Source organism: Camarhynchus parvulus, chromosome 2 (assembly GCF_901933205.1).
Source record: "Camarhynchus parvulus chromosome 2, STF_HiC, whole genome shotgun sequence".
Lineage (NCBI taxonomy): Eukaryota > Metazoa > Chordata > Aves > Passeriformes > Thraupidae > Camarhynchus > Camarhynchus parvulus.
The window spans coordinates 39,078,293-39,096,356 of NC_044572.1; the positions used below are offsets into that span (position 1 = coordinate 39,078,293).

Here is an 18,064-nt window from a genome sequence, read left to right on the forward strand (position 1 = left end):
CTCTAATATGCAGAAGGTATTCAGCCCCCAGAAATACCTTCTGTAATGAGGAAAGAGCATGGGAGCTTGTACTTGGCATTGCTGTGCACCCTCCCTGTCACCGTGCTGTAAGTGGTCCACGCAGCCAAGAGTAATTATGAGCAACGTGTTGTTTTGTGAAGCACAGTGAAGGTTCTGTACAAGTCTGCAAGCAGCTGAAGAGAAACCCAAGCAGTGGGTGTGCATAAGGTCATGTTGGGATGAGGTAGGTGTGCATTCAGGGGTAATTAAAAAAAAATAAAATTTAATAAGCCTCCTTTGGATTTTAAAGTGTGATTTGAATTGAAAAGTATTAATATCAAACCAGTCACCAGCGAGAGGCTTTGTGAGGGTTCTTTTGGTCTTGTATAATGGAAATGATACATGAAAAAAGGAAAATCAAAGAATAATATGATTCCATAAAGGACTGTCTATATATTGTAAAGGTACTACCAGTGTTCCCAGCCCTGGCTCTATCACTTCCCAGTGAGTGATGCATCCAAGTTCCAAGAGTTCATAAAGGCAGAGCATGGGACATTTGCATCTAGGTTTTGACAGACTGGCAGAAATCTTACTTATAGGTGCAGACCCCAGTTCAGCACTTGTATTTCAATTTTTTGGGGTCTATATCTAGAGGTTTGGAGAAAGTGAGGCGCACTCTGAGTATCTTAAAATAGACTAAAACCAGAGGCTGGCTCTGCATTTCTGTGTAGAACATCACAGAGTATTTTTGTTCTGGACCTCCTATGATCTCCTACTTAAGCTGCTAGCTTCTGATGTCCAATATCCTAAAAAGGCCTATTAATTATTTAAAAAGCTCTGCTTTATCAGTTGTCATTTGTGGTTCTTGTTGTCACTCTACTGACTGTTTTCCTACTTGTCAACTTTTCTTCCTCCTTTAGTTGGGTGTTTGAAATTAGTTTTAAAGGAATAAAATTACAGGCATTTATTTACATAGTGGCTCTCGAAGCACGATACTCCATTCTCCAGAAGTAAGCACACAAAAAAAAAGGTTCATCCCCCTGGTTTGCTATCTTGAAATTGCAGGGACTTGGGTTTTCTAAACCCTCTTTCTTTATATGAGTAATGAATTAAAAGAAAAAAAATTCTGCCAGGAGCATGAAACCTCTAAGTTATTGTCACACTAGTGTCACTTGCTAAAGCCGTGTAATAGGTTTGTCAGAAAGACCTGCGGAAGAAAGAACCATCTCTATCTTTCAGTGGGAACTTGAAATAGAAAAGCTGTGACTTAATTCCTTACGGTGTTTTCTTGGCATCAGCTCTATCTCCCCTGCTCCTATTCAGGCTGAAAGAAAGGGCTGTTTTGTTTTGTTGTGTTTTTGCAAGAGAGTAAAATAAAATATTAACTGTGTTTTTCTTTTTAATATTGGGAGCATAATAAGGTCTCTTAAGAAAAAGAAAGCCAACCAGTTAGCCTGGAATGTCTCTCATATCTTTAACAGCTACATGGTGTGTGCAGCTGAGATCTGCCAGTTGGATCCTAGCAGGGGAGAAACCACTTTAGTATGTTTGGTTTGTATATGGAATAACATTTTTCTTGCCTTGGAATACTTGTTTGTCATCACTCCCCTTTTGTGTTTATGTTCTGCTTGGAAATAGCCTCCATGCTGTATATGCATTTGCCAGGATGTGCACATAAACAATGTTCCATTATGGACTGCTCTGCATACTCCTTATTTACACCATATACATTCACCAGTAAACACGGTGGGGAATGACAGAGAGAAAACTCTTCTAGGCCCCTTTTTTTCAGTTAGTCCAGACTTTCTGCCATATGCTTGCTGAGGTCCCACTTCTATTCATGTTTTTATTAGGTAGAAAAAAAGTGTCCAGACTTCACACAAAGCAGCTTTTGTGTTCTCTGTCAAAAAAAATCTTCTCCTATGAAATGTTGATAGAAGTACCCAGAGCCCTTGTGGGGGTGCAGAGTTTGAATAGGCCTGTGGTGAAAGCATGGGAGGGGAGAGCAGGGGAGCTGGGGTATAATTTTTGCTTCTTGTGCGCCATGAATGACTATCACTTAACTTTCTTCTTCTCTAGTTTTCTGTTTGGCAGCCAGGGTCATACCCATCATCTTGCCACTTGTTACAAAGGTGATGTTTGAAAGTTTTAAACTCTTTCAGAATTTTAGCTGGAAAGAGATGAGAAAGGCAAAATACTGTTTAGTGTACCATAAAATGGAAGTTTGACTTAAAATATATGCTGTTTAGTAAAACTATAGAACCATGGAAAAAAGGTGTTACAGTGGCATAAATAATTTTTAGTGACTCTGCATTTGAAAACGGTCAGATTAGATCTTTTTCTCATTGATTTTGTATTTGGTTAATGATTCCAGTTCTGAGATCATAAAGCTATATAAGATGTAAAAGATACGGGAAAATATCTTTAACCTCTACATTTAAACTATGTGTTTCTTTTGACATTGAAATACTGCAATGACCTGGTAATGTTTTCCAATGTTTTAATTTTTGCTGATGTACAAAAATATCACAGAAGAGCTGATTCGTAATTATTACACGTGGTATTGCATAAATTTCTTCCTAATTAAAAAGCTTCTAAATTCTGAATAATCAATTTATGAAGACATGTGGTTTTGACAAATTATACATTTAATTTCTAAAGATTTATTAAAATTTGACCTGCAGCTAGTTAATTATGGTTATAGTACTGATGCAGTAATACTGGAGATTGATATAATGATATGGTTGCAAATTTATTTTGATATCACCTACCTTAGTAGGAGGACATGGGAATACACCTATATTTTGCATCATCTTGTTTATGATGCAGGGAGGCATTAGTTTAATGAAGAACACAAATATTTGATAGATCTGTGTTGGCATTTATATGAAAACGTACTTTCCACACAACATAAGCATGTTGAACTTGGTCCTTCAGGTTTTACCCTTTTAAAGGTTACATTTCCAGTGATAGTTTTAGGTGAATAATGATAGCAAAATATGAACTTTTTAAAGAATTCATAATAATACATTAAATTGATTCTTCCTAATTAATTTTCAAAATATTTCTGAAGTAGCTCTGTTTGTACTAATCTCCCACCCACTATATTAGTACTCCAAGTTTTATGAAAGTCAGCAGCTAAGTAATTCAAGATGAGTTTTCAAGATATAATACAAGAAGACAAATTAAATAGAATTTTAAATTATATCTTTCTATCCCATCTGGATTTGCAAGTGATGTATGAGAACCATAGAAAGAAAATGCAGATGAACTTCTAGAATGTGAAATGTTTAGAAAAGCAAGGCAAATCTTAACCATGTAGACAGTCCTTTCAGTAACACACAAAGGTTACTTGTTTTATTAAAGCACCTAAGAAAAAAAGAAACTTTTACCAGGACTGTGGTTTCTTCTGACTGTTCTGAATGGGAACTGAGGGGCTGCTGCTTGAGCAGGGATTTTACTTAATGAAGAAATGTTGGTGGGAGGTGTGAGTTACAGGACCTGCTGTGTGTGAGAATGGTGGGTGGGGGAAAAGGAGCAGAAGATGACCTGGTTCAAGGCTTTTCTCCTCTAACCTTCAGGTAAGAGTGTCCTAGGGTCTTACAGAATAAAGGAAAGTTATAGTCTTACCCCGCTTTTCTGAATCCGGGCAGTGTCACTGATGCCAATGCTTTCCAAGCATTGTTTAATGCCCATTCTACCATGAGTCCAATTCTGCCTGTAAAAAGAAAGAAAAGAGAAAATAGAGCTCACTTACTGTGACCAGAAGACAGTCGAAAGTAAGTGTAATATCACTTCAGACTGATCTCTTATTTTCTCCTCTGGAAGCTTAGTAGCTCCTTTTTCCTAACAGAGTGCAGCTGTGGCTCAAAGCAGTGAAGTGTGACCACACCAGGGATGCCCTGAGTGAGGACATGTGCCCTTCCTGGTCCCCAGGGACCGCTCAATTCTCTTACAGGGGAGAAAATACTGTAGCTGAATTCTGACATTTTAAAAATAGAGAGCTTTAAGAGTCTTTGTCTTAGATACTGATTTTTTTTTTTATTAGAACTTTGTTATGTTGGGAGCATAATAAGGTTATTTCTGATAACCAGAATTATTATATATATATATATATATATAAGGTTATATTCTGATAACCAGAATAACATGAATAGTGCTATGCTAATGGTATATAATATTTGTGCTTACATTTGACATGTATACACTGAAGTGTAATGCAGTTCTAAAAAGAAAACCAGGGAAATTGCTGTGATGAAATAAACAGAGATTCCCAAATTCATCAAATTACTTGATATCAGTAATTAGAAAGGACTATTAGAAGAAAACCAACTAGTATTATAATATTTGCAGGAGTTATTTCAGAGTTTACAGTAATCAACCTGTACAATTCTGAATGAAGGCAACACATTATCTGATGGTGAAACATTATCTTTTAGATTAATTAAGTACTATCTATGCCAGCTGAGGACTCTAATTCCTCCGTAATTATGTAGACAGAAGTCAATGAGTGGGCAGAATTTGGGTGAGAAAGACCACTGGCACTTGATAAATGCAGTCTGGATAAGGTCCCCACAGACTAAGCATGAATTTTTTGATGAGAAATACATGTTGTGTTTTACATATGTCACAAAATCTGATGATGTAAAATATCATTTAGACTGATGTGAACTCCCTGCATTCTCTGTTCATTGCACCATCAGTATCCTGTGGTGAGTCAGATAGCTTTGCTTTTACCCTGGTAGCACTCAACTCATTTTTTACCAAACCATTTTTGCAAACCTAAGAAATTATTCTGTAGCAGAAGAAGGAAAAAGTCTCTTAAATCATTCCAGATATGTTAACTGGGAAAGGGTTAATCTGCCCTCAGGAGTTGCTATGTAACTGAGTCCTGCTGGGAGAGTCAGGGTTTCCAGCCAATGGGACTCACCCCTATAATACAATGCATCTATCTTGTATTTCTTACTTGTTGTCAGTTATTGGAGTTTTTCCTGAACTGGAATTACACTCCTGCTCCTTTCATACTCTCCCACTGAGTCTTAAATAATTGTATTCCACACCAAAGTCAGAAAATAACAGTACAATGGTGTGCTTTTATCCCTGAAAATGTTACTTTGGACAACTTTGAGTGGTGTAGAGAAACATCTCTGATGCAGCAAATCCAGGAAATTTTTAAAAGATAAAATTTCCCAAAGAACTTTAGGGTATAACATGCTTTGGATTGCTTTTAGTCTTCCTGAAAGCCTTCTCCTACCTTTGTGTTCTCACCTGTACAGTCTTCAGCATGTTTTCTTGCGCAAAGAGCAGAAAAAGGTCTCAACCTTAAACCGTTCCTTCCTGCCTAAGGCATTTCAAGAAGCGAGTATTGATTTTCCCTGCATCCTGATTAGACTCTCTCCTTAGCTATTCCTCTTCTCTAAGGCTACTCAAGGCTTGAGGGCTGAAGCATGAATTCTTTAATTTCTCCTTTAGAAGAGCCAGGTGTGTTTTCTCAGCTCAAGCAAAGTCTCAGTGGTTGCGCCAATATATATGTATGGAAGAGGTGGCACTTCTGAGGGTTTTTTGTTGTTTTATTTTTTCTTTTTTTTTTCCCTCTGGAGGAGATCCACCCACAGTCCCTTTGAAGGCTACTGATAAGATGAGGGAGAGACTAAGCCTAGCCTGTAAAAACACTGCTTAGGAATCTCTGCTTTAGCTGTTGGGTTCTGATAGGAAGCAAGAGAGTGGAGTGGTATCTGTCAACATGTCATTCAAGTCTCAGTAAGTTTTACACTTCACTTAGATCTTTGTGCCTCATTTTTTCCAGTGAGGTTCTGGCTGATAATTTGTGTTGGCAAAGCTCTTAGCCTCTCTTGCATGCTTGTGAAGTTCTACCTCTGAGTGACGTAATGTTCCTGCATTGTTCAGCTAGTAGTATAGGCTTTAGTATCAGTGGTGTGCCCTTCTGCTCTTAATAAGTCTGTTTAAAAAACAAAATAAAATAAAATAAAATAAAATAAAATGCCTAACAATTTTTAGACAAATTTAAGAATCCAACAGGTGGACCTTTAACTTTTTAAAGGTTTTAATTAGCACATATGCACCAACTTGTTGTTTAAGATCTGATTGGGGATAAAAACTCGCTGTACTTTTTAGGGAGAATTACTGCACATTTCTTAGGATTAAGATTGTGCACATGCATTTCTTGTAACTAAAGCTTCTGTAGATTCAGACTTTCTTTACCCATCCAACAATCTTTAAAATTCCTTGAAAGAGCTTGGCCACAACCCTGTCTTTTGGTGTACCCTTTGACATATTTCATGCCCAAGATAGAATAGATGGACGCAGTAAGGGTGAGATCTCAAAGCCATTTGGCAAAGGACAGAACACACATACTTCTTCCCATGTCTCCATATGAAGTCAAGTAAGTCTGTTTTTCTAATAGTCTGATAACAATATGTGGAAGATCAGTGTCTCATGAATGAGAAGCCTGTTCTTGAGGATGCTTGCTCAAAACTGTGATTGGATTGAAAGAAGTGGTTTCTTGCAGTGTGATGACAAGGTCTGTGCAGAACTTTTCAGTCAGAAGAAGGGTCAAGATGCCCAAATGAAGAGGTTTTGGTCTAGTTTCTGCAAAACTAGTTTGATAGTTTTATAGATCTGTCAAGCCTGATATGCTGAGGGACCACCACATGCTTAGAGACCAGCTTTCATGTCCACCACTATATTTGGACTAAAGGTCCCGAAAGGGCAAAAAATCCATGATACTACACAAAGCCTATGGCAGTGTGCTAATTGCACACCAGCTCTGTAAGTTGTCTTTGATTGAAGCATGTGTGTCAGTTGTGATTCCCTGAACATGGACATTATATGTGTGGACATTCAATTCCTTCTGTGGTCCAATATGGGAGTCTTGCAATCTAAGGGTATGAGAATTTGCAGATCTAGTTAATCATGTGGGACTAGCTTAGTGAAGCAGCTTGGGACCATGCATATTTTTCTTTGTTGGCTTAAATTGCACTAGTCAAATAGAATTTGAGGAATGCACCAAAGAACAATTTGATAAGTATATTCTAGTAGAGTTTGAAAACCAGGAAACATCTTGTGAACATTTCAGACTGGATGTCATTGATGGTGCGATTGCTTGTTCTGAATGCAAATAAGGTCCAGCCCAGCCTGACTTTTCCTGAGATCTCATCTGTGTTTGAATGTTACATTGATATAACAATATAGGGGGAGGAAGCAGTTGCTCTTTTTTGAAAGAGTATTACTTGTCACAGCCCAGTTATTGTAGTATAAAAGGAATATACAGAATCCCTTACCTGCTCAACAGTAGTTGCACTATGATAACCTGAATGCTTGTAAAACTGACCCTGTTAGTAAAGTTTACTTTTCAGGCTACATCAATAAAATTACAGTGATAACAGTGTCCCTCAGAAGACATGTGCCCTCAGTTAATTCACACATTATTGATGGCACAGGTTCTACAAAAAAACCCAGACATCGATTTGCTAAATATACACCTCAGTTTCTGGGTAATTCTACCTCATTTACAGCATTTATTTACACAGGCTGTTCCCAAACAGAAAGCACATCTGCATGACAGAAACAAAGGTGTGAAAGTACAGTGCATTAGGGCAACAGGCAGGGTGGAGGTGTTGGCATGATGATCATCATTACCAGCAGATTTCAGGCAATGTCACCACATTGTCATTGCTGTCATTACCCCTGCTAGCCAGGTAGCAATGCCAACACATTTTCCAGTCACCCCTTCATTCTTCTTTCTAAGATACCCAGAGATAGGATAGTGGGCTGTTCTTTCAGTGTTTGATGTAGGTTTGGGAACTAGATGAGTGGGAACTGGATTCTCATTAATAAGCATGTCAAGCTGCCCTGCATGGGTCTATTGCAGTTTACATTCATGGCCCACCTGCACTGGGCTTTATGCGACCAGAGCTCTGCTCAAGTGTGTTTCAGCCATCTCAGGCCTCTGCCATCCCTCAGTATGGGTTGTCCTTGTCACCAGTGCAGGAGCACAAGCCTTAAATGCTGCTTAAGTCTGACTTAAATGAAATAGGCCTTAGGGTAAGGTTAGTCTTTGTTAGGAAATATGTATATATTGAGCTGGAGTTCCAATCACTGCTTGGTAACTTTGGTCTTTTTCTAGAAGAAAGCCATCAGAGCTAACTTTTCATCAAGAGTTTAAGCTGCAATTAGTGAACCTGTAGAAGAAATACAGTTGTCCCTGTTTATACTCTGATTCTGATTACAGCTAGGGTGGTAAGATGCCTATGTTTGGAACTCCCATTTGTTCTGCATGTTCTCAGATTATTTATTTATACAGTCTTAGACACATTTCAGGATATCAAACCATCAGGAAATACTATCTTTTTCTTAAGTAACTTTCTTTTTTCTACCTCCTTAAAAAAGGCAGAAACAAAGTAGTTACTTGAACAGCCTTTTTGAATCTCTGTTTTAGTTTTAATGGAGCTCTGTGCTCTTTCACCTTCAGCCAACCAAAAGCATATTCAGTGTATAGGAAATTTTATTGTTAGTAGTAGTAGTAGTCTCTGCAGTTTAATATTCAGCATTTATACTTGCTCTTCTGCTCTTTCATACATCTTGATCCTGCTTACATTTTATAGATGTCCCAACCTTCATTCTCCCTGGATTATATAATGCAATGTGTCAGTGCCATGCATGGCACTCCAGTTACCTCAGCATTTACATTATAATTCTATGTTTTGAGGAATTTATAAGCTAACAGTAAAAATCTCTTTCTTGGCTAAACCTTGAAACAGCAGTTTCTAGTCATTTAAAAACAAAACAAAATGAAACAAACCTTTTTTTCCCTCACTTTTTTTTTCTGGCAACCATTTAGCAGCGATGTTTGCACTGCAGGATCCTCATAAACAGCAAGTGTAGATTGAGTATATAGCCAGTGTTTAATCTAATAATGTTCTTTTCTTTTTATATCCTTCAAAAATGCATGTTGTCTCCTCTTCATGCATGTGATGTCACTGCCTCTTTGCCAACCTTTCAGGAGCCTGCAGCCATCAGCTTTTGGGGCCTCAAAAAGGTGCAGTTTGCTCTCTCCTTTATTTGCAACGTGGATGAGTTTTACAGTGGTTTTTTGTTTGTTTGTCTGTTTTTTAAAAGTTATCCTTCTTTATCTCAAAAGATACTATCTACTTATGTGTCACAGAGCTACAAATTTATCACAATCCAAAAAGACATTGGCTATATAGGACTATGTAGAATATCAGGGCTATTACCAAAAGAAAGAAATTTTGGAAGGGATATTAAATCTCATGCCTTAATGCTTAAGTGATTTGCTGCTAGAGAATAGGCTATTAGAGGACCTGTGGATGAGTTATACTTCGCCAATCACTGGGGATTCCTGTATTTTCCTTAGAAATATCTAGTAGCAGTCACTCTTAGAAATGGATTGCTGAGCCAGATAAACTCCTGGTTTTATCATGTAGGGCAGTTCTCCCCTGGCTGCAGGCCAAAGGATTGTATGGATTCTAAGAAACATGGTTGTTTGCTCAAGTTTGTGGAGATTAATTATTTCTATATCCTTTAAGTTAAGCAATCAGCTTTAAAGGCATCTTTACAAATACATATCCACTGATTAAAACAGACAAAAAACCTTTATCAGTAAGTGATTTGCAAACTGGTTGTATGCCTGAGTTCTGGGTCTGGAGATGACTAACTCTGCTTTTCCCATCTAAAATAAAATACTGCTTTGCACTGAATTGTCTTTCGCCAGTTGCTGCTATATTTCAGGCCTGAAATAACCCTTCTTAGTGCAAATTCCTGTTTCAGTCATTGCAAGCTGTGCATAGTAGTGTATAGCAGACTGAAGAAACCCCCTTTTTACTTAATTTCACTGTATTCATGTTTTTTCCATGTCATTTGTGCCATTTCATGCCAGTAATTTTACTGTTTTACTTTCTTCAGGGCAATTCTTGCTCACAGTTGGTACCCACTTCCTAGGACTACCTTATAGAGTTTTAAATATTCAGTCATTCTCTTGTGACCTAGCGATTTTCTTCCCCATAATTTTTTGACATCATTCATGTGCTCAAGACGTGAAGAAAACATCCTTCAACACTAAAAACTACATGTCGTGAAGGGGGAATTCAGGTTTTCAGATTTTTCAGATTTGTATCACCAGTTGGGGGGAAGGAAAAAAAAACTGCCAAGGCAGGCAAGTACTGTTTCATATTAACATCTATCGTCAATGAAGAGGTAAAAAATCAAAGCCCCTGTGTGTGAGGCAGGGTTAGTGAACTGCCAGTGATTCTCCCAGCAACTGACACAAAGGAATCTGTGAGTATCAAAGCTGAGGCAGCAAGCTTAGTGTCAGCTCTTGCCTAGGGAGTAGAAGAAAACATCACTTTGTCTCTGCTTTCACTGCTTAAACACACACATCATTCACTAGTAACCATTTACTCTGCTGTCAAAACTGTTTCAAGAGAGTGCTACATTTGATTAATAGTAAAATGCATGCAAAAGAAAAAAAAGTCTGCTTCCCCTGAGGTACTTAGTTGGGGAGAATTTCTGCATGCACTTCTTAATTTTTCCATGCTATAAATATGCCTGTAATGTTCCAGAAGTGCTCTGTTGCTTCTAGTAAAGTCATTTTTATTAGAGAGCCTGGTGCACTCATCCTAATTCTAGTTAATGCTCTCTCTCTCTCAGTGAAGCACATTATGGCATCCTCAGCCTCTTGTACTAACAAAAAAGTGACCAGCACTACCATGTGTGCAGTACATGATTCATAGTGCTGCTTTCTGAATTGTCCAGTGGGTAATTGCAGTACAAAAACCAGAGAAACAGATGTAGACCCTAAACCTTGGCTGTAAATTTTTGTTTTATGATTATGGGTTTCAAATGTGCTATGTCACACTGACAAATATACAGTAACACCAGAGGAAATAGATTTCTGACTTGAACTTGTGCTTTTTATTTCATTTATAGCTAGGAATATGTTTATTGTAAAGTTTCTGCTATCACAGTCTGAGAGAAAACAGATCAAAGCACTGATGTGAAACCACAATTTCTTTGCATGGAGAAAGTCAAAGATATTGGAGAGTTGTTGCCTCCTCACTACTCTATGGGTGCTGGATAGGCATTTTAAATATGTGGCAATACTTAAGCTTTGGTTGCATTTGAACTAGAGGACTATTAGTTAGCACAATAGTTATGATTAGTTCTGATCTAAATTAGAGAATGCTCCCCATTTTATGAATGTAGCTTTTCCTGATACTCTGTTGAAGAAAAACAAGTGTTGTGCTATTTCAAAGTGAAATAAGAGATGCATTGGTTACTGTGTTGTAGAGATAGTTGTGAGCAAACCATTAGGCTATTTGAGGAATTTTTAAATTATGTACGCATTTAGTAATAAATATAAGCATCAGTGCAACTATTATTTGTAACACAGCATGATGAGGTACCTGGCTCATTTGCATACAGAGAGAAAAAGCAGTCTTTTTCCAATTCATACACATTTTAGTGGCACTTCCCGACATTTACTTTCAGAAGTTGCCACTCTACATTTTGAGGTACAACCGACAGGTATTATTTTTGAATATGGTATTATAAGACTGCTAATAGGATGAACATAACTGTATTTCTGTTTGTCTGATTCTGTTTACTTTTAACTCACATATGCAACATGTTTTTCTTGGCATAAGCTTGAACTGTTCCAAGAACTCTGGTCCGCACAAAAAGCTGTTTTCTCCCTAAATTGGAGACTGAAAAAAACATACTGTGTTTCGTGTCATCCTTTCCAGTTATTTTTGTGGTGATACATTACGTATTCCAAATTTCTCGTGCATCCTGTGTCGTCTGGTTAGAAAATAACTGTCTGTTAATTTAGCTTTGCTATTCCAAACAAAACTGTAGCAACGTAGCCAGCCAAGATTTAAAAAAAAAAAAAAAAGTTTAGCCACTTTTCCACTTGGCTATTTTAATGCAACAAACACTGTTTTGCTGTGCTGAAATAGTTTAAACAAGCCTTCCCTGAAGTATGGCTTTTTCAGTAAGCGTATGCTGTGCATAAATTTTAGATTAGAGAGTGTCAGGGGCTTCTTCAACTGCAGTAGTTCAGGCTGGGGGAGGACACCCCAAAGGGCTGAGAAAGTCCTTAAAAAGTCCTTTAAAAAGACGCTGTTAAACTCCAGCATTTGTAACTCTTCTGCCTGAAGGGAAGAGGGAAAGAGAGGCTGCCTTCTGCAGGGACAACTACAGCTCTCCCGTGGAGGGGGGAAGGAGGCTAAGAAAAGCTTTTGTTTTAATCTCTTCAAAAGGATTCGCTTCCAGATTGCAGCAGGTCTTTTTGCTGGCCGCTGGTTTTCAATGTGGGTATATCAGTTTCAGGGAACAAGTGCGTGTGCTGTGTGGGGGATTTGTTTTGTGGTTTGGGTTTTTTTTTTGTAAATTCTTGAATCTGTGTGAAAAGTTTTGTTAATACAATCTGCAGGCATTGTCAGAGAGCTTTCGGTTCATCAAAGGACTTTTTGTGGAGAGGGGACACCACATCCATTAAAGTGGCTGCGCAGGTCCCAGGGTGAGTCTCTCTCCAGTGTTTCTTTACAGTCGCCAGTGGTGTGCCATGCCTGCTCAGTGTGCCCCTCTCTGCCCGACTCCTATCTAGGGCTTTGCAAGAAATGAGCAATAATCAAGTGTTCAGTTTTCTAGTTTCTGCACCTGAGCTTGCTTTGGAGCGGGGAAGCAAGGTTCTTGTGCGCCTTGCTCCTGGATGATGCTCACTGCTGGGGCTGAGGTGGCTTGGCTTATTCATTTAAAATTAAAGCATGCATGTGGCTGTTGAGCTCATGTCCTTCCCACTGGGGTGGAGGGAGTGTTTCCAGGCTGTTGTTTTTAATTTTTGAGTTGTCCATAGGAATAAGAACTGGTGGAAGCCTTCATGGAGTCTTTCTCGGTGAGCAAGATTTTGGAGAAGGTAGTTACCTACCTAAAAAGCACCAGCAAGTGGTGGGCCCACACAGGGCTGGCTGTGGCATCGTGGCCACAGCCTTGGTTAGCCATTGACACCTAGACCGGCCATGAGGGAGGGCTGTCGGCAGCGCGGTGTAGCACCTTAGTGGGTGGGAGCAGCCCCTTGCCTTCAGAGTGGCTGTGAGGGCTTGGCCGGGGCGGCTTGCCTCAGGGAGGTCTTCCCGCTCAGCACCACGGGCTGGGTCCTGTTCCCCATGGATTAGCTCGTGGCCTTTCTCCCCTCCCGGGGAGCTGGGTCTCATTAGCCCTCTGAAAGCCGATACAGCCCCTCCGGGGCTACACGAGCGGCTCCAGCCCCTCTCTGCTAATCAGAGACAGGCAGGACCCGGCGGCGGCGGGGCTGTGGAGGGAGAAGAGGGGATGCGTGGTGCTTCTTGCCCTGGGCGCAGTCCTGGGGACAGATCCTCCCGGGCAGTGCCAAATCTGACCCATCGTGGAAACCAGGGAGCGCTGGGTGACTTAGGAGCCGGGGTGAGGGAGGGATGGTGCGGAGAGATGGGGCCTGACCGGCCTCCAGCCCCCCCCCCACCCCCGCCCAGGAGGGACGGGCCCCTGCGACTCCCCGCTGGGAGTGGTGCTGGCACCGGCCGCAGTCCCTGCGAGTGGTATTGAGCGGGGTCCCCGCGGGTGGCAGTGAGCGGGGTCCCCGCTGGCGTGTGCCGGGCCAGCGCCGGGATGAGGCTGCTCCCAAGCGCAGTCCGCCAGCCCAGCAGCTGGGGCGAAGCCCGTGTCCCTGGCTCTGGAACAGCGGCAGCGCCTGCGCCTCGCTCGTGGCCTCTCCGGGGAGGAAAGGAATGTGTGTGTGTGTGTGTGTGTGTGTGTGTGTGTGTGTGTGAGAGGGAGGGAGGGGGGCACAGAACTTTCAGCAAATTGAGCTGGAATTTTCAAATTCTCCGTTCCCTGCAATCGCTGAAAACGCTGCTTTTTTTTACTTCCCACCCCCTTCCCCTCCTCCTCGTGGTTGCGTATGGCTTTTCTTTTTAATTTTATTTTTAAATTACTTTATTATTTTGGATCTTTTTGTAAGTTGCGCTCCCCGTCCGCACCCGCCCGCTCGGCGGCCGCGGGGCGACTCCGGCAGGGCTGGGGCTCGCCTTTGCCTGCCCGCCCGCCTGCCTGGCTTTTTTGCAGGGCTGCTGGGAGTTGTGAAGGCGTGTGAGAATCCTGGGAGCTGGTGATGTCAGACCGCTTGGGTCATTTGAAGGTTAGCAGCCTGGGAAGGGTTCACGGAAAGTTCACTCGCATATATTAGGCAATTCAATCTTTCATTCCCTGTGACACAAGTAGTAGGAAGTGAGCTGTTCAGAGGCAGAAGCATCTATTCACGGCCGAGGGGGATCCCGCGCCTCCACCGGAGCTGTTTTATCCCGGGGAGGTGGGCGATTGGCACGGCGTGGGACGCGGCACACACCCGGCGAACGCCTCGGGAGCTGGACTGACTCTCAAGAAATTTTGGGGGGAAATTGGTGGTAGCTAAAACTTGGAATGCGGCTCGCATCCCCCCATCTTGCTGGATTGGCTGGGCAGCCTGGAAAATGGTAAATGATCATTTGGATCAATTACAGGCTTTTAGCTGTGTTGTCTGTCATAATTCATGATTCTGGTCTGGGAAAAAGACCAACAGCCTACGTGCCAAAAAAGGGGCAGAGTTTGATGGAGTTGGGTGTACTTTTATGTGCCATTTTCCTCCACACCTAGAGGAAAGCACTTTTGCAGGCATTCTGTGCAGGGGGAATCATGTTTGACTGTATGGACGTTCTAGCAGTGAGCCCTGCTCAGATGCTGGATTTCTACACTGCGAGTCCGTCTTCCTGCATGCTCCAGGAGAAGGCTCTCAAAGCATGCTTCAGTGGATTGGCACAAACAGAGTGGCAACACCGGCACAGTGCTCAATGTAGGTCCCAACTGTTATTTTTCCACTTTAAAGCAATTACTATTATTATAATTGTTGTTGTTGTTATTTATTTAATTTATTTACTTGCATGTATTTAAAAAAGAAAGACCGGTAATTAAGTGCAGAGGTAATGAGGGGTGGGGTGAGTTTTTGTGCAAAATGTGGTTTGCAAGCTATTTTTTCTCCTTTTGGCAAGAAAGGAAAGAGGAAAGAAGCACCGGACTTCTTTCTGTTTATCCTTTCTCATGTGGCATATTGATCCTAACAACAGTTGTGGAGCCAAACAGGAACACATAAAATCGTAATGTAATACAGCAGATACTTGCAAAACTCCAACCAGTGAAAGACGAATTTACATAACATCTCTGTGGTAGCTTTCTCCCCCCCTCCCTCCTTAATCTAATTTTGTAGCACATTTGCTAATCAGGATGCATGTTGTCTTGAAGTGCATTTTAGCAGAGCAGCCAAGCAATTAAAATGTTGATCTCTACAGTTCTTGCAAAGATGTGGAATTGCAGTGGATAGGTTGCCATTCCAAAAATCAGACAGTAGTTATAAGTTCCTGAAGAAAAGGCAATATTTCTTTGTACTGACCTTGCTGCCACCTTTCTTCTTCACTTTGTTGCTCTAAGAAGTTGCTGTTTTGCTAGAAAACTACTTACTGTGAACACCCTTTGAGTTTAACCATCAATTATTTCTATACCTTGAGATTCAGACAGCGATGTACTGTTAACAGAGGAGTGAGAGTTGGTGGTAGGACGCTTCTGAAAATGTGTTACTATGTTATAGGGTTTTGATTTGTTGCTGAAATATATAGATGATAAACAATAGCAGTATTTTAACACCCCAGTTTCAAGTTTGAGAAATGACAAAAAGTGCCAGAAAACACCACCTTATACTATGCTTAAAAGCTTGCAGGATGCTTCACTGCTCTGACAGTGATTTAGATAAATGACTTGGCTATCTATCAAAATGTTTTTAGCACGCTCTCGAACACTTCAGTACACCATTAACTATATAATGCTGTTGGAAATTTCTGTTTTGCGGTATGTTAAAAAGTTAACTAGGAATTAGAGGAGTTCTTTCTTCGACATTTCAAAGGGGTGGAGTAGGTAATTGAAAAATAAATTTAAGAGTGTTTGGTGAAATAGTGTGTTTCACTCGGCTCAAAAGTTTTCAAACACCATATGACATTTGTGTGGGTTGAGTAATGAAAACAAAATTGTAAAAATCAGTGACTAGCGGCCTACAACACTGCAAATGTTTTGATGTCTTTACAATTAAAAGGAGACTGCGAAGTTCAGCATGGGATATTTATTTTTTCGCACTGTTTTCAGAATGCTTCAAACAAAATATGAAACAAAGCTTTTACTTCAAAATAGTGTTACGAGCTATGGGAGAGCTTCAGTTAGCAAAAACAAAAATCCAAACCAGATGTTTTACTAAAAATGCTTTTTCCTCCTTTCATGGTTTAAACTTTAGTATAACTTCAGTGGTGATATTGCGGAAACTTGGAATTAAATAAACTTTCCTGGAGTAGGAGGCATATATACTGTCGTTAAAAGCTTACACTTGCAAAATATTCTTTAAATAACTCCTGGCTTTAAAATGTCCTGCTCTTTCTCTTGTATGTTGTTAATACCTAGAAGCAGGATTCTTAAAAACAAAATATATTGTGTTTGTTCTTGGGCAAGTTAAACACAGGATTACCCTTATCAGAATGGAATGAGTGGTAAATATGTCATTTGCCTAGGGCCTGCGATAAGAGACAAGTGTTGATAACAGGAAAGTTTAGCTAATCAAAGAAACTTATATTAATAAGAGTAAATAAAAATACAGGAAAATGCGTTCAGGAATCCAGTCTTGTAACTTCGTAGGCAGTAGGATTAATCTTCACTTCATAGGAATTTAAAATCGGGTCAAAACCTGAATCATAGTACAGTGGCTATAATTTGAACTGAGACAGTTAATGGTATAGAAATGTGGAAAAACAATTTAGCTAGTGTCCAAATTAAGATTTCTGTTTGAAACCTTAGAGCAAATTTTGTTTTCAGTTTTGAAGCAAGTGTAAGCAGTTTATGCATGAGTAAATAAATAAGCGGATTATGAAATACTAAAATACTCTCAAAGGTTAAGATTTTTTATCTTGCATGTCATGAAAAAATGACAGAACAAGAAATTTTGTGGTCCAGAAATCTTTTAATAGTTTAAAGGTTACTCCAGCGCTTATAAATGCAAAGATAGCAATGTTCAATTCTAACTCTAGCATTTCCTGATTCTCCATTTTTACAAAGACCTCTGTGATTTGATGTAATGTAATAATAATCAAATTTTGTAATTGTTAGAAGTGTGATAGGAGTTTTTTGGTCTAATTTGTTGTTTAATTTTTGGCTCTGCAAAAAAAATCCAAGCCAGTACACCTGCAGCCATTGCCTTAGGCCTTAGAAATATTGCTTTGATAGAGACGTGATTGTAGAGTAAAAGGTAAATGGTTGTTGAGGGAATAGTACATGAATAGTGCAAACTCAGAGTAGGCCAGTAACAATCCCAGACAGCATCAGGGTTTCAGCTGAAATGCTGGCAAAATTGGCCATTGCAGGGCTTAGGGCAGAATGCTGTAGGTCTCCAACTTCAGCACATCTTCCGTACATTAATCCTGTTACAATTCACTAAGCTAGTGCACTCCTGCAGCATCATGAATTTTCTAGTCCATGAGGGTCTGCAAAGTAAAAATAGAGGATAAGACACAACCCTAACATGACCTTAACTTGTGTGGTATTTTTTTCCCTCTCCCCTGTGGGAGGAAAAACCTGCCCTGGGTTTGCAGCACAACTGTTAGCCACTGCGTATTGCACGGTGTGTTACAAGATTACAAAAAACCCCCCTGACTTTGCGCTCATATGAGTTTATGTTTTATGTGATTCTAGTTATGTTGTTGTAGATTTACAATGAGATTATTTGTTTGCAAACAAAATCGTGGACTCAGAAATGAGACCAGAACCAACTGCACCTTTAATCGTAATTCGTTCTCACATATTTTGTCGTAAGATAAAAATCAGGTTGGTGTAATTAAATTAGACAAGGATAGTTCTTAAGAGGACAAAAGAGTTAAGACTGTAAGAATGAGCAATTTATAGTTTTTAAAAATAAGTTAGAATATTC

General features: G+C 40.0%; 1 protein-coding gene across 7 annotated transcripts in view; it reads left to right on the forward strand.

Annotated features, from left to right (window-relative positions):
- Positions 1–18,064, forward strand: part of RARB (retinoic acid receptor beta) — a 318,469-nt gene that overhangs the window by 214,299 nt on the left and 86,106 nt on the right. The window contains exon 1 of one of the 7 annotated variants that reach the window (XM_030943218.1): positions 12,470–12,556. The exons of 3 other annotated variants lie outside the window; for them this stretch is intronic. Coding sequence is in view for 2 of the 4 variants with exons in the window: in XM_030943214.1 (XP_030799074.1) it covers positions 14,746–14,902 (157 nt within the window). In the remaining 2 variants the exon portion in view is untranslated. Of the gene's footprint in view, positions 1–12,469; positions 12,557–13,635; positions 14,903–18,064 lie in introns of those variants that run through there. 3 more of the 7 variants (XM_030943214.1, XM_030943213.1, XM_030943216.1) reach the window with 3 other exon arrangements.